Raw genomic sequence first — 15,445 nt, 5'->3', positions numbered from 1 at the left:
TGTGGGCCAAACAGCGAAAAACTAGTGTGGGTGGGGTGCCCACTTGAAAACCCTTTGAGGTCTCAAAGGTCTGAATCACAGGGTTCTACCCTTAGACATTGGAAGAATGACAGAAAGAAGTGATTTAGACCAATTTTATATGCTTCATCATGGGCAACTGGACTTGCATGAGTTTCTTGAGAAGGTCTCAGCTTTCATCCAAGGGGCTTCTTAAGTTCAACTGAACTGGAAAAACAACTTTATCTATACAACCCATATAGAGCAGAACCCTAAAAAGTCAAGTAAGTCCAGTTGCCTATGATGTAGGACTTAGCATTACAATGACTCAGATGACTGGTACTCACCAACTGATTTAAAGACAACCACAAGGTGCAGGAGAGAATTCCTGTCAGGTGAGGCAGCAGCAATGTGAAATGGCAAAGAGACAAAGAATTTAGAACATTTACATTCAAACTTACAGACCATTTCACTCTGACATATTGGAGGTGACAGTAGAATAATATGACTATGGCTAAAACATATCCTTAAAAAACAGAGTGAAAACAATAAAGTATAATGCAAGTACACATATTTAATAGACAGAACACAAGTCCTGGAACAGATTTCAAATCACAAGCATAAGGGTAGGAGAAACCCTCAGCGTCTGGTTTGGTGTCCAGCTGCAGTGCTGGGTCTAACCTGCGGAATAGCAGCAACAGATCTGATGTGATCTTATCAATATGTTGAAAAATGACAATTACTCAAGCAGTTTCTGTGAAATCCACATTGTTGCCGATATAAGATGTTGTATAGATCTGTTCAGTTGAACTGCTGGCTGAAGGTTCTGCCTCTCTGGACTCTTCAGTTTGAGTCTGATGAAGCTGTGTGGACTGGCGACCGACACATTTATGTCGGTTGACTTGTGAACGCCAGGCAAACCTTTTGTTACAAATATTGCAGCTGAATGGCTTCTCTCCTGTGTGATGCGTCATGTGCTGGGTCAGCTGCACCTTCCTTATAAATCTTTTATCACACATTGAGCAACTGAATGGTTTCTCTCCTGAATGCATCATCATGTGTTTCTTCAGGTTTCCCTTGAAGCCAAATCTTTTCCCACACTCGGAGCAACTGAATGGTTTCTCACTGACAGGCACTTTGTCATTTTTCGGAGAGTTTAAACCTGACTGAGGTTGCCTAGTCTCCTTCCAGTTATCATCACTGACTCTAGTCTCAGAGTCCATAAAATTGTCTTCACAAACTGGCTGTAAATGTGTATCTGGATGTGAGTTCCTGTCTGGTTCTGGTCCTCCACAGTCCTCTCCATCAGCTTCTGTTTCCATCTGTTCAGTTAGTCTTTGATGAAGCTGTGAGGACTGAGGTTTCTCTTCATCATCTTCACTCTTCACAGGGACAGGAGTGAATGGGAACTTGGTGATATCAGCCTCCTCCAGACCTTGAAGCTGCTCTCCCTCCTGACTGCTCCACAGCTCCTCCTGCTCCTCTTTAATGTGTGGGGGCTCTGGGTCCTCCTGCTCCTCTTTAATGTGTGGGGGCTCTGGGTCCTCCTGGTCCTCTTTAATGTGTGGGGGCTCTGGGTCCTCCTGCTCCTCTTTAATGTCTGGGGGCTCTGGGTCCTCCTGCTTTGACCCCCTGTGTTTCTCTTCATGGACCACATTGCATTGGCTCAGAATTTCTCCTTCTGTGAACTGTTTCTCTCCTGTGTGATTTCTTTTGTGGATCTTCAAAAGGTAACTGTTAAATGTTTTAGCACTCTGTAAGACCTTTGGTTTCAGACCTCCACTGGTCTCCCTCCAATCATCACTGTCATCCGTCTCAGGTTCAGAAGAGTCTCCAGTCTTGTCCTCAGTATCTGGTTGTAAATGTATTTCTGGATGTGAGTTCCTGGCTGGTTCTGGTCCTCCACAGTCCTCTCCATCAGCTCCTGTTTCTATTTGTTGAGCTGAGCTGCTGGCTGGAGGCTGTGCTTCGCTGGTGTCAGTTTGAGTTTGATGAAGCTGTGAGGACTCACGATCGACACACTGATGGTGTCTGAGCTGATAAAGCCAAATAAATCTTCTGTTACAAACACTGCAGCTGAATCGTTTCTCTCCTGTGTGAATGCTCATGTGTTGTAGTACATTGTCCTTGCGAGGGAAACTTTTACCACACACTAAGCAACTAAATGGTTTCTCTCCAGTATGAGTAAACATGTGACTCTTCAAATTTGACTTGAAGCCAAATCTTTTCCCACATTCAGAGCAACTAAAAGGTTTCTCCCCTGTATGAATTTTCATGTGTAACTGTAGATTTCCATTTTGTGTAAAGGATTTCTTGCAGACTGAGCAGCTGAAAGGTTTCTCTCCTGTGTGGATTTTCATGTGCAACTGCAAATTTTCCTTCTGTGTAAAATATTTCTTACAGATTGAACAATTAAATGGTTTCTCTCCTGTGTGGATTTTTACATGTTTCTGTAAATTTCCACTTCGTGAAAAAGATTTATTACAGACTAGGCAGCTAAATGGTTTCTCTCCTGTATGAGTTTTCATGTGTTGCTGCATATTGTCCTTGCGACCATAGCTTTTCCCACATTCAGAGCAGCTGAATGGTTTCTCACTGACAGGAACTTGATCATTTTTCAGAGAGTTTAAACCTGACTGAGGTTCTCTGGTCTCCTTCCAATCATCATCGTTATCAGTCTCAGGTTCAGAAGAGTCTCCAGTCTTGTCCTCAGTGTCTGGTTGTAAATGTGTATCTGGATGTGAGTTCCTGGCTGGTTCTGGTCCTCCACAGTCCTCTCCATCAGCTTCTGTTTCCATGTGTTGAGTTGAGCTGCTGGCTGGAGGCTCTGCCTCTCTGTTCTCCTCAGTTTGAGTCTGATGAAGCTGTGAGGACTGACCACCGACACACTGATGGTCTCTGAGACGTTCATACAAAGTGAATCTTTGGTCACAAACACTGCAGCTGAAGCTGTTTTCTCCTTTGTGGGTTTTCATGTGTGTGGGTAAACTTGCACTGTGCCTAAATGATTTCTTACAAACTGTGCAGCTGAAAGGTTTCTCTCCTGTATGAATTCTCATATGGATCTTTAGACTTCCTCTTTCACTAAAAGCTTTACCACACAATGAGCAGCTGAATGGTTTCTCTCCTGTATGAGTTGTCATGTGCCTCATCAGATGTGCCTTGCATAAAAACCTTTTATTACAAACTGAGCAGCTAAATGGCTCCTCTCCAGTATGAGTCTTCATGTGTAACGTCAGTATTCTACTTTCACTGAACGCCCTTCCGCATACTGAGCAGCTAAAAGGTTTCTCTCCTGTATGAGTTGTCATGTGCCTTTTCAGATATGCCTTGCATAAAAATCTTTTATCACACACTGAGCAGCTAAACGACTCCTCTCCAGTGTGAGTTTTCATATGTAACTTCAGCTTTCCACTTTGACTAAAAGCTTTATTACACATGGAGCAGCTGAAAGGTTTCTCTCCTGTATGAAATGTCATATGTCTCTTCAGATCATACCTGTAAAAAAATCTTTTTTCGCACACTGAGCAACTAAATGGTTTCTTTCCTATATGAGTTTTCATATGTCTTGCCAGATATGCTTTGCACAAAAACGTTTTTTCACAAACTGAGCAATTAAACGGTTTCTCTCCTGTATGGGCTCTCATATGTATCATCAGCATTCCAGTTTCACTAAAAGTTTTATCACACACTGAACAATTGAATAGTTTCTTTTGTGTATGAGTTCTAATGTGTACTTTTAGTCCTCTACTTTCACTGAAAGCTTTACCACACACAGAGCAATTGAATGTCTTCTCTCCTGTATGAGTTGTCATATGCCTCTTCAGATGTGACCTGCATGAAAATGCTTTACTACACACTGAGCATTTAAATGGCTTTTCTCCTGTATGGGTTGTCATGTGTCTCTTTAGATATGCCATGCACAAAAATATTTTCCCACACACTGAGCAGTTAAACAGTTCCTCTCCAGTATGAGTTTTCATGTGTAGCTTCAGTTTTCCATTTTCACTGAACGCTTTACCACACACTGAACAGCTGAAAGGTTTTTCTCCTGTATGAGTTCTCCTGTGTATGTTCAGGTGTGTCTTGGTGCCAAATTTTTTCCCACACTCAGAACAGCTGAATGGTTTCTCACGAGCACTAGGTCTCATTTCATTGAGACAAGCTTTGCTACTTTTCAGAGACTTTATACCAGAATGAGGTTCTCTGATCTCCTTGCAATCATCAACACTGACTTCAATCTGAGCAACAGAAGAGTCTCCAGTCTTGTCCTCAGTCTCTGGTTGTAAATGTGTATCTGGATGTGAGTCCCTGTCTGGTTCTGGTCCTCCACAGTCCTCTCCATCAGCTTCTGTTTCCATCTGTTCAGTTAGTCTTTGATGAAGCTGTGAGGACTGAGGTTTCTCTTCATCATCTTCACTCTTCACAGGGACAGGAGTGAATGGGAACTTGGTGATATCAGCCTCCTCCAGACCTTGAAGCTGCTCTCCCTCCTGACTGCTCCACAGCTCCTCCTGCTCCTCTTTAATGTGTGGGGTCTCTGGATCCTCCTGCTCCTCTTTAATGTGTGGGGGCTCTGGGTCCTCGTGGTCCTCTTTAATGTGTGGGGGCTCTGGATCCTCCTGCTCTTCTTTAATGTGTGGAGGCTCTGGGTCCATCTGCTGCTCCTCTTCACCAATGATCACTTTTTGAATATCTGAAGGTAAATCTGAAACACAGATAGGCAGCTGTTAAAGGAAACAAACCTCTGTTAACACTTTTTTTATGTTAAAGTTGCTCAGTGGTGCTTTGAGCCATCATTAGTGACATAGAATAATGTTTGTGAGATGGTTCCTTTTGGGGAAAGTAACTGATTACATTTACTCAAGTACCATTGTAAAGTACACTTTTGATGTACTTGTTCTTTTCTCCAAGTCACCCCGTTATTACTCAGCTTAACTTTTAGCCACATACCCCTCTTAAGCATTCACTATGTTAGTACTGTTAGCAGTGTCAGCACAGCTAATAGTGGTGACATTTAAAGGTTTTGCGGCCCAAAATTACACCATGGGTTGGGATGGTGTTACGAGCAGTTCAGTTGGTACCATCCACAACTTTTGACAATGGAAACATAAGAATAAGTGTCCTAATGTGTAGAAAGAGTTAGGGTTAGGATCATTAGATCATTCTCAGTAGAACCACAGATTCACTTAAGAGCACTGATAACGATTCTTCAGACATGACACAGCTAACCAACACATAATGGTTCTGACTACTTGGCTCATATTTTGCCATGTTACTGAGGACCACACAGGCACAGATGACTTTGCAGACCTTCACTGGTGACATTAAAGGCTCTCCATGCATGCATGCATGCTTTGCTCACTGGGGCTTGTTGGGTTCAGGTAAAGAGCCAGAGTTTACGGGTAAAGCCAGTGTAACCAAGTAGAAAACCACCAATAAGTCCCTGCTCTAACGTCTCTCCCATGGTTGGTGGTATCCCTTGGAACATCTGGTGGCTGGGCCTGGGTCATGGGGGGGCCCTCTCAGGTTCAGCCTGAGTAAATGACATGGAGTAGCCACCCTGTGGATCCACCACCTGCAGGGACAGGCATCTGGGCCAGATACATTGGCCAGAAATCAGGACGGATTTAGGACCCAGGTGTACTGACTCTTGCCTTTGCGGATTAGCTATAGGGAGGAGGAGTATCACTTCTCTGGCGGAAAAGGAACCGTAGCTGGTGCAGGAGGCTGAGCTGTACCAACTAGACATAGTTGTACTCACCTCTATGCACGGCGCCTGTTCTGGAACCAAACTCCTGGAGAGGCACTTGACTTTCACCTATTCCTGAGTTGCCCAGGGTGAGAGGCTCCAGGTAGGTGTTGGGATTCTCTCAAGCCCCCCTGCTAAGTGCTGAGTCCCCTGGGAATGAGAGGGGCGCTTCATTGAGACTGCGGGTTGCTGAAAGGTCTCTGATCGTTGTTTGTGCTTATACCAGTACCCAGCTTTTTGGAGTGATCTGGTGATTACCAGGTACAGATTGGTCCTTCTATGGTCATTCTGGGGGACTTCAACCCTCATGTGGGTAACAATGAAGATACCTGTCACCGGTCATTTGGAGGAACAGCCTGTCTGATCTGAATTCAAGTGGAGTTTTATTGTTGGTCTTCTGTGCTCATCATAACTAACAGTGTGTTTGAGTATAGGGAGGTTCATAGAGGTACTGGGTACCAGAACATCCGAGGCCAAAGATCGAAGATCGACTTTGCGGTTGAATCATCAGATGTTTTGGACAGCTGGACAAGAAAGGAGCACAGGTGTCAGCTGATCACCACCTGGTGGCGGGTCAGATCAGATGGCAGGGGAGGCTGCCAGACAGACCCGGTAAACCAAACGTGCAGTGAGGGTGAACTGGGAACTTCTGGTCAAGGCTCCTGTCCGCGAGGTCTTCAACTCTGACCTCCAGGAGAGTTTTCCATTCATCCCGGAGGAGGCTGGGAACATGAAATCCATGTGGTCCATGTTCAACATTCCTCAACAATGCAGATTTGTGGATGTGGATGCTAACATGGACAAGATAAAGGGAATCCTACCTGGTGTCTGTCTTCTCCATCCTTTTTCTTAGATGTTTACGCTGATATTTACATTGAAAAACTTTGAATGGCCAAAAGTGACAAGTGGATTTCTCAATCTCAATGAGAGTCTTAAAGCCATGTTACCATTGTTAAGATAAGTTAAGATTAGCCTTTCTTGTCTCCCTTAGGAGAAATTTGTCTTGGACAACCGAGAGACCCAGGCCACATAGCCATACAAATATACAAACAATCTACAATTAACACACAGTAACTTCCTTAGATCCACATTAGGACAAGAGAACACAGGCAACACAATCTAGAACACATACAATCAGACTACAATTAACACACAGTGTACCCACCAGTCCATACACCATAAGAGTATTACACAATGCCCTAAATTAAATGGATGGTAATTACACTAACATGCCAAACAAGATGATTGCACAAATGCCCTACACCTAATGAAAGCACACACAACACTATGAAATGCACACATACTCCGCAAAAGTCAATTCATCGACCCTACAGCAGATATTACACAATGCCCTATACCAAAATATTGCACATATATTGCTATTGTTATTACTTAACACCAGAAGTACAACTAAAATAAATGTAGAGCATAAATTTGAGGCTACTGGAGCCAGTCAGCGCCTTTGAGAACATATTACTGTATTATGATTACTGATGTGCTTAATATTAGAGCTGGTAAAGGTGGAGTTTATTTTAATGACTTTATTTAGTGCTGGGTAAGTATATCTATAATAATACACTAATTTATATATTTGTGAAAGCTCTTATTTTATGTCGACAGCGGCGCATAGATAGAGGATTATTTGAGGAGCCAGCCTCAAATCCTGGATACTTTTTCTCTATACTTTTCTATTTTTCAACTCCATGGCCCCTAAAAAAAAGCATGACTTTTTTTATGATTTTCTATGAGATTTCTATGAAGGGATCGTACTGATGTTTTCTGAAGATTTATTTCCTCTGTTCTTTGTTTCCTGTGACATTTTAACACTGTGTAAACCATAAGAAAATAAAAGACTTACAATTGAAGCTGATTTACACTTCTGCAGACTTTTGTATGAAACTATGAATCATATTTCATCAACTGAAGCTGTCAGAGAAACAAACTGCAAATACTCCGAGGAAAGGCCCGCAACGGTTTACTGCAGTACTCGAGTAAATGTACTCCGTTACTTTCCTCCACTGGTTCTAGTAAACAATCAAACAATAAAGGTTCATACTGAAGCTAGCTGCGGCTAACAGCTAACGTTAGCTTAGCATCGTTAGCAGGAAGAAAACAAACCTCTTCTTCTTCTTCTTCTCGGGTTTGAAGCCTCGTGCAGCAGCAGTTTCCGGTGTCGGTCCATCTCTGCTCCGGTTACTGAACTAAACTCTGACGGTTTGTTTTTCTGCCGTTATTCAGATCCAGCTAACGGTTCACTCTGCTAACCGAGATCACCGTCACACCGGCGGAAGTACACACCAACACTGCCGGGGTGGCCTTCAAAATAAAATAGGGAAGCGGTCATTGCCAAAAAGTATATAAAAGATCTCTGGAAACTATAACAATTCAATCTCCTTTAATTTTCATTCTTATTAAGTAAATTAATAAATCTGTATGCAAACAAGTGATACATGACATTAGCAACACACTGCTAACTCTGCAGAAAAAACAGCCTGACCAGTTCAGGAGCTTGTTTGAGGTCTAAGGTTTCAGGTGTGTTTTGGCATAATTTACAATGGTTTAGCTGGTCAGACCAGCTTGTAATGGTCGCTCCAGCTGGTTTATCCATTGAAGGTCCTATAAAACTGAAACCAAATCAAAGTCCCTGAATCTGGAAAAATAATAGAGTCATGAGGGGGAAGGATGAAAAGCAAAGGGCATAAATCAGTTCACCCTGTTGTCCTGAGATATGCACAAAGATAAATGTGCTGGTCACACCACACAACTTGACAAAGAGCTCAAGGCTTCGGCCTGACCTTCGAATTCCCCAGAATCTCAATCTGACGAAGCATCTCAAGCTACAGGACTCTACGTATTCACTGCCCCAGTGCCAAACACCACAGGACACCCTCAGAGGTCCTGTGTCCAGGCCTCAGTGGCTCGGAGACAAGTCTAATCCAAGAAGGCCCCTCTGTGGATTCCACAAATACTCGATCAGATCGGGATCTGGAGAATTTGGAGGCCAGATCAAGTATTTGTTAGAGGTAGTGACCAAGAGGTTACCTGCTGAGGCCTGGACACAGGACCTCTGGGGGGTGTCCTGTGGTGTCTGGCACTGGGGCGTTGGCAGCAGATACTTGAGTCCTGTGGGTTGTGAGATGTGGTACCAGCACTTCCCACAGATGCTTTTGATCTAGGAGATTTGGAGGCCAGGCCAAAGCCTTCAGCTCTTTGTCAAGTTCCTCAGGTCGTTCCTGAACAGTTTTCGGAGTGTTTCTTGGTGCTTTGTCCTGCAGGGGGTATCACTGCTATCAGTGAGCGCTGATGCCATGATGGGAGTTCTTGGTCGGCAACCGCGTTTGAGTTGGTGGAACCTTTGGTGTAGACTGTTGATAACAATCTAAACTTTTAGGAATTTGTGTTAGCTCTACAAAATGTGATTATGATTATAATTTTAGAATTACAAAATATAACATTTTATCAACATGATGCTGAGGAATCAGTCAGTCTCTTCTGTGGATGAAAACCAGAACCCAAAAATACATTGTATTTTATACACAAGCCTCTTCAGTTGAGAGAAAATTACTATTTGAAGAGTGGACGGACAGCGTCCCAGTGGTCCACCAGGCTCTTATCAAAGTCTTCTCACAGGTAGACTGCCTGTCCAGGTCCAGGGATTCCCACAGCCATGAATCCAAAGACAGGCAGACTGTTTTACACTCTCACCCTGTTGTTGAAGCCCTAAAATCATGTTCCACTGAAGAGCAGGTAAGGACACACTGAGGTCAGGCTCAGGTTCTGTAAAAGTTGATCCCCATCCGAGCATGAGGAAGGTATACATCTTTAGTAATTCACTGTAAATGTGTATCTGGATGTGAGTTCCTGGCTGGTTCTGGTCCTCCACAGTCCTCTCCATCAGGTTCTGTTTCCATCTGTTGAGTTGAGCTGCTGGCTGGAGGCTCTGCCTCTCTGTTCTCCCAAGTTTAAGTCAGGTGAGGCTGTGAGGACTGACCACCGACACATTGATGTTTTCTAAGCTGATATAGCCAGGCAAATCTTTGGTCACAAACACTGCAGATAAAACGTTTCTCTCCTGTGTGGATGCTCATGTGTTGAACTAACTTGTCCTTGCGAGGGAAACTTTTACCACACACTGAGCAACTGAACGGTTTCTCTCCTGTGTGAATTTTCATGTGTAACTGTAAATTGCCATTTTGTGTAAAAAGTTTCTTGCACACTGAGCAACTGAAGGGTTTCTGTCCTGTGTGGATTTTCATGTGTCTTTGTAAATTTCCACTCCGTGCGAAAGATTTCTTACAGACGGAGCAGCTAAATGGTTTTTCTCCTGTATGAGTTCTCATGTGTTCCTGCAGATGGTCCTTGCGGCCATAGCTTTGTCCACACTCAGAGCAGCTATACGCTTTCTCTCCTGTATGAGTTCTCATGTGTTCCTGCAGATGGTCCTTGCGGCCATAGCTTTTCCCACATTCAGAGCAACTAAAAGGTTTCTCCCCTGTATGAATTTTCATGTGTAACTGTAGATTTCCATTTTGTGTAAAGGATTTCTTGCAGACTGAGCAGCTGAAAGGTTTCTCTCCTGTGTGGATTTTCATGTGCAACTGCAAATTTTCCTTCTGTGTAAAATATTTCTTACAGATTGAACAATTAAATGGTTTTTCTCCTGTGTGGATTTTTACATGTTTCTGTAAATTTTCACTTCGTGAAAAAGATTTATTACAGACTAGGCAGCTAAATGGTTTCTCTCCTGTATGAGTTTTCATGTGTTGCTGCATATTGTCCTTGCGACCATAGCTTTTCCCACATTCAGAGCAGCTGAATGGTTTCTCACTGACAGGGACTTGATCATTTTTCAGAGAGTTTAAACCTGACTGAGGTTCTCTGGTCTCCCTCCAATCACCACTGTCATCAGTCTCAGGTTCAGAAGAGTCTCCAGTCTTGTCCTCAGTCTCTGGTTGTAAATGTGTATCTGGATGTGAGTTCCTGGCTGGTTCTGGTCCTCCACAGTCCTCTCCATCAGCTTCTGTTTCCATGTGTTGAGTTGAGCTGCTGGCTGGAGGCTCTGCCTCTCTGTTCTCCTCAGTTTGAGTCTGATGAAGCTGTGAGGACTGACCACCGACACACTGATGGTCTCTGAGACGTTCATACAAAGTGAATCTTTGGTCACAAACACTGCAGCTGAAGCTGTTGTCTCCTTTGTGAGTTTTCATGTGTTTGGGTAAACTTGCACTGTGTCTAAAGGATTTTTTACAAACTATGCAAATAAAAGGTTTCTCTCCTGTATGAATTCTCATGTGAATCATCAATGTTCGCTTTTCACTAAAAGCTTTACCACACAATGAACAGCTAAAAGGTTTCTCTCCTGTATGAATTGTCATGTGCCCTATCAGATGTGCCTTGGCTAAAAATCTTTTATCACACAATGAGCACCTGAATGGTTCCTCCCCAGTGTGAGTTTTCATGTGTAGCTTCAGTTTTCCACTTTCACAGTAAGCTTTACCACACAATGAGCAACTGAACGGTTTCTCTCCTGAATGCGTTCTCATGTGCCGCATCAGAGATGCCTTGCACAAAAAGGTTTTATTACACACTGAGCAGCTAATCGATTCCTCTCCAGTGTGAATTTTCATGTGTAGCTTCAGTTGTCCACTTTGACTGAAAGCTTTATTACACACGGAGCAACTGAATGGTTTCTCTCCTGTGTGCGATGTCATATGTCCTTTCAGACCTGACCTGTACAAAAAATTTTTATCACAGATTAAGCAACTAAACGCTTTTTTTCCTAAATGAGTTTTCATATGTCTTGCCAGATATGCTTTGCACAAAAATCTTGTCTCACATACTGAGCAACTGAATGGTTTTTCTCCAGTATGAGCTATAATGTGTAACTTCAGTTTTCGACTCTCACTGAAATCTTTACCACACACTGAACAATTGAATGGCTTCTCTCCTGTATGAGTTATTAAGTGTAACTTCAGTTTTCTACGTTCACTGAACGCTTTACCACACACTGTGCATTTGAATGGTTTATCTCCTGTATGAATTGTCACATGTCTCCTCAGATGTGACTCGCACAAAAATCCTTTACCACACAATGAGCAATGAAATGGTTTTTCTCCTGTATGAGTTGACATGTGTCTCTTCAGATATACCTTGCACAAAAATCTTTTCCCACAATCTGAGCAATTGAATGGTTTCTTTCCTGTATGAGTTTTAATGTGCAGTGTCAGATTTCCACTGTCATTGAATGCTTTATCACACACTGAGCAGCTGAATGGTTTCTCTCCTGTATGAGTTCTCATGTGTCTCTTCAGACACGTCTTGGTTCCAAATCTCTTTCCACACTCAGAGCAGCTGAACGGTTTTTCACTGACTTGATCATTTTTCAGAGAGTTTAAACCTGACTGAGGTTCTCTGGTCTCCCTCCAATCATCACTGTCCTCAGTCTCAGGTTCAGAAGAGTCTCCAGTCTTGTCCTCAGTCTCTGGTTGTAAATGTGTATCTGGATGTGAGTTCCTGTCTGGTTCTGGTCCTCCACAGTCCTCTTCATCAGCTTCTGTTTCCATCTGTTCAGTTAGTCTTTGATGAAGCTGTGAGGACTGAGGTTTCTCTTCATCATCTTCACTCTTCACAGGGACAGGAGTGAATGGGAACTTGGTGATATCAGCCTCCTCCAGACCTTGAAGCTGCTCTCCCTCCTGACTGCTCCACAGCTCCTCCTGCTCCTCTTTAATGTGTGGGGGCTCTGGGTCCTCCTGCTCCTCTTTAATGTGTGTGGGCTCTCGGTTCTCCTGCTCCTCTTTAATGTGTGGGGGCTCTGGGTCCTCCTGCTCCTCTTTAATGTGTGGGGGCTCTGGGTCCTCCTGGTCCTCTTTAATGTGTGGGGGCTCTGGGTCCTCCTGCTCCTCTTTAATGTGGGGGGGCTCTGGGTCCTCCTGATCCTCTTTAATGTGTGGGGGCTCTGGGTCCTCCTGCTCCTCTTTAATGTGTGGGGGCTCTGGGTCCTCCTGCTCCTCTTTAATGTGTGGGGGCTCTGGGTCCTCCTGGTCCACACTGGAGGGTGGAACCTCTTCTTTAACCACCAACAGCTGCTGGACATCTGCAGGAAACAGGAAACATACACAAAGATGTTACAGAGAAATGCTGTCAATCATGTAAATCTTGACTCAAAAAACTCCTTGTTAAACTCCATCAGATCACTAAGAGTTCACTTGATGAAGCTTACAGGAAGGGCTGGCTCTAGCTTGCCTTGAACCTGCCCCTAGTTAGATTACAGATCACGAAGCATCAAACAGCTTCACAGTGTTCACTCAGCCGTCTCTGATCACAATGCTGCAGACTTGTGTAGGGACGTAACAATATATCAGATCTCAACCTGTAAGCGATATGAAGTTATATTTACATGTACGGCCATCCATCTGCAGGCAGCTTCACTGGAAACAGATGCATTCGTCAATGCTTTGCAGAAATTAATCAGCAGTAGAGGACAAGTACCAACTTCACTGGGGCAGAAAGAGAGCAGGAGACTCTTTCTCCTTCGAGTCAGAATGAAATCAAGGAGTTCTGTCACAGGTTGGAATCCGCTGGAGGTTTAAACCATGTGGGTGTGTGGGAACAAATTATGGTGAGAAAAGCTTTAGCTTTGTCCTACATCAGCAGAAGTTGGATGATGATGGACTTCATACAGTTTTCTTTAGAGCGGGGACCATTGTAAATGACTGACCAAAGCTCACAAATATTCCCAGCGACCTGGAGCCCTTCACGCCAAGCCACCTATTCTTTTCTTCTTTTCTTATTGTTGAATGACATGCAGCAAAGGGCCACAGGCTGGAATCAAAACCAGGCTGCTGCAAAGGCGTCAGCATATGGGGCGCACACTCTAGAGGGTGAGAGGCCGCCCCATCAAGCAGTGTTTGATCCTCACGACTAGTATGTTTCAAGAAGATGAAGGCAAGTTCAGCGCCTCTCAGAACACTTCTGGTCAAGGTGGATATAAAAGTACATACCCATGCTCTGAGAGAGGCAAAGTAAAACCAGTAGAAAAGGAGTTTGGTTGAGATATTGTGGTAATAATGGATTCTTCAGCTACTCTGGGTTCTTGGTTCTGGAGGTTTTGGGAGACAAACAGGGGCTTGTTTGTTCTGTCAAAATACAGAATAGAGCCAACATCATAGAAAGGCAAATGACAAAATTGTTTGCTGAATGGAGGGTAGATTTGTTTGGACTGAACTTGGCTGTCAATTCATTTTTGTTGTATTTTGTTTGAATTATTGTGTCTGCCAGCCATTAACAATCAGGGGCCGGTGTGTAGGAGCCAAAAATGTGCTTTAACTAACCAGACCTTAGTTGTTATTCACTGTGTATGCCATCTGTGCTGGCATCTTGGGCTCAGGAGTGATTGTAGGAAGGTCATTGTTGATGTCAGGTGTTTGACCCAGAAGGACTAAGGGTTTTTGACCGTTGTGGCGTTCAAGATTTGTTTGTCACACTGTAAACTGGTGTTTGGTTCATCACTGTAATCAAAGAAAACAGATTATTAATTAAAGAATAGAAAGGATCGTTATTGTGCACCTGTGCAGAATCACCGGAGATCAATGCCTCATTGCGACTTGCTCTGATGTCACACAAAAGTGGACGGTGATAATCTTGAGAGATTGAGGCAACTACAGATTTTAGAGCTACTTGCTGCAGCTGTTCTCCACCTACTGCAAGACCCAGGGCATGTTGGGAAATGTGTAGCTCTCAGCATGTGCAGGGACAGGGCCTCTGGCTGATGGACAGCTGACAGACGCCGCAGTGACATATGACAGCACATCTAAGTGACTGATGCAAATAGTAAATTATTAAAGTATTAAAGTAATACGATTTAATATTGAATGTTTAAGTGAACTTAGAAAACATAGAGATTGCCAACAAAGGAAAACAATGACCAAAACAATAATAGAGAAATGCATCTATAGGACAATTCTACTTTTATATACCCTCAGAAAACTGTCCGGATTAATCACAGTTTTTGGGCATCACAGTTTCTCCTTGCGTAACCTGGTCCTTCAAACAATGGATTAGCAGGAGGAGATCTAAAAGTGGTAAATATGATAATAAATAAATATGATCTGGGTTAATATCATATACATAAATACAAATGGAAACTAGTCAACAGCCATCCCTCCACAAGTTATTTGAAGAATAAAAACTTCCATGAAGACACTTTCTAAAGATAATCAGTCCCTGAATGAGCTGTATAATGTCTCTTTATTGTCCTTGCTGTTCCTGATCCCATCGTCTATTGTATCATAATATCATTTTGATTTCTACGATTTCAATACTTCATTTCATTTCATTTGACTGAAGATGTACACGTTTATATGTTTCTGGCTTGTAATATTTCATATGCAAGCACTGGTCCAAAAACAAAAAAATTATAATAATAATAATAATATCAATAATTGGATAAAACAATCTGCAGGAGGAGAGCTAACTCTCGTTAGCCGTTAGCAGCCGGTGATCCGTCGCACCTTCTCCACAGAGCGGCGCGAGATTCCGCCTCACGGTGTAAAAGGAGCAACTGACTGAACGTTTCTGGACAGACCTGATCTGTGGGACCGAGGCTGAGGACTGAAATCTGCGTTCAGTGGTTTTCGTTGATCGTTACTGCTCGACATCTTGATAAAACTTTGTCAAGTTAGAGACAGGGAAGAA

The 15,445-nt window shown here is 43.2% G+C and overlaps 2 protein-coding genes across 4 annotated transcripts in view; both read right to left on the bottom strand.

The window, feature by feature from the left end:
• LOC121964274 (uncharacterized) overlaps positions 1-8,069 on the bottom strand; it is a 34,489-nt gene extending 26,420 nt beyond the window's left edge. The window contains exons 1-2 of one of the 3 annotated variants that reach the window (XM_088090619.1): positions 7,868-8,069; positions 552-4,705 (exon numbers count right to left, since the gene is read on the bottom strand). In XM_088090619.1, the coding sequence (XP_087946745.1) occupies positions 741-4,705; positions 7,868-7,931 (4,029 nt within the window). In that variant the 5' untranslated portion in view covers positions 7,932-8,069 and the 3' untranslated portion in view covers positions 552-740. Of the gene's footprint in view, positions 1-551; positions 4,706-7,867 lie in introns of those variants that run through there. The other 2 variants (XM_088090625.1, XM_088090622.1) reach the window with 2 other exon arrangements.
• Positions 8,070-8,129: 60 nt separating this feature from the next.
• LOC148186757 (uncharacterized) lies at positions 8,130-15,423 on the bottom strand. The gene is given in 2 exon segments (XM_088090629.1): positions 8,130-12,845; positions 15,336-15,423. Coding segments are annotated over 2 exon segments (3,339 nt in total). The 5' UTR covers positions 15,409-15,423; the 3' UTR covers positions 8,130-9,579.
• Between the last annotated feature and the right edge of the window lie 22 nt (positions 15,424-15,445).

Source organism: Plectropomus leopardus, chromosome 17, assembly GCF_026936395.1.
Source record: "Plectropomus leopardus strain MGB_pleo_1.0 chromosome 17, ASM2693639v1, whole genome shotgun sequence".
NCBI lineage: Eukaryota > Metazoa > Chordata > Actinopteri > Perciformes > Serranidae > Plectropomus > Plectropomus leopardus.
Note: the sequence above shows the minus strand (reverse complement) of the source record. Positions and strands in the feature narration are given on the sequence as shown.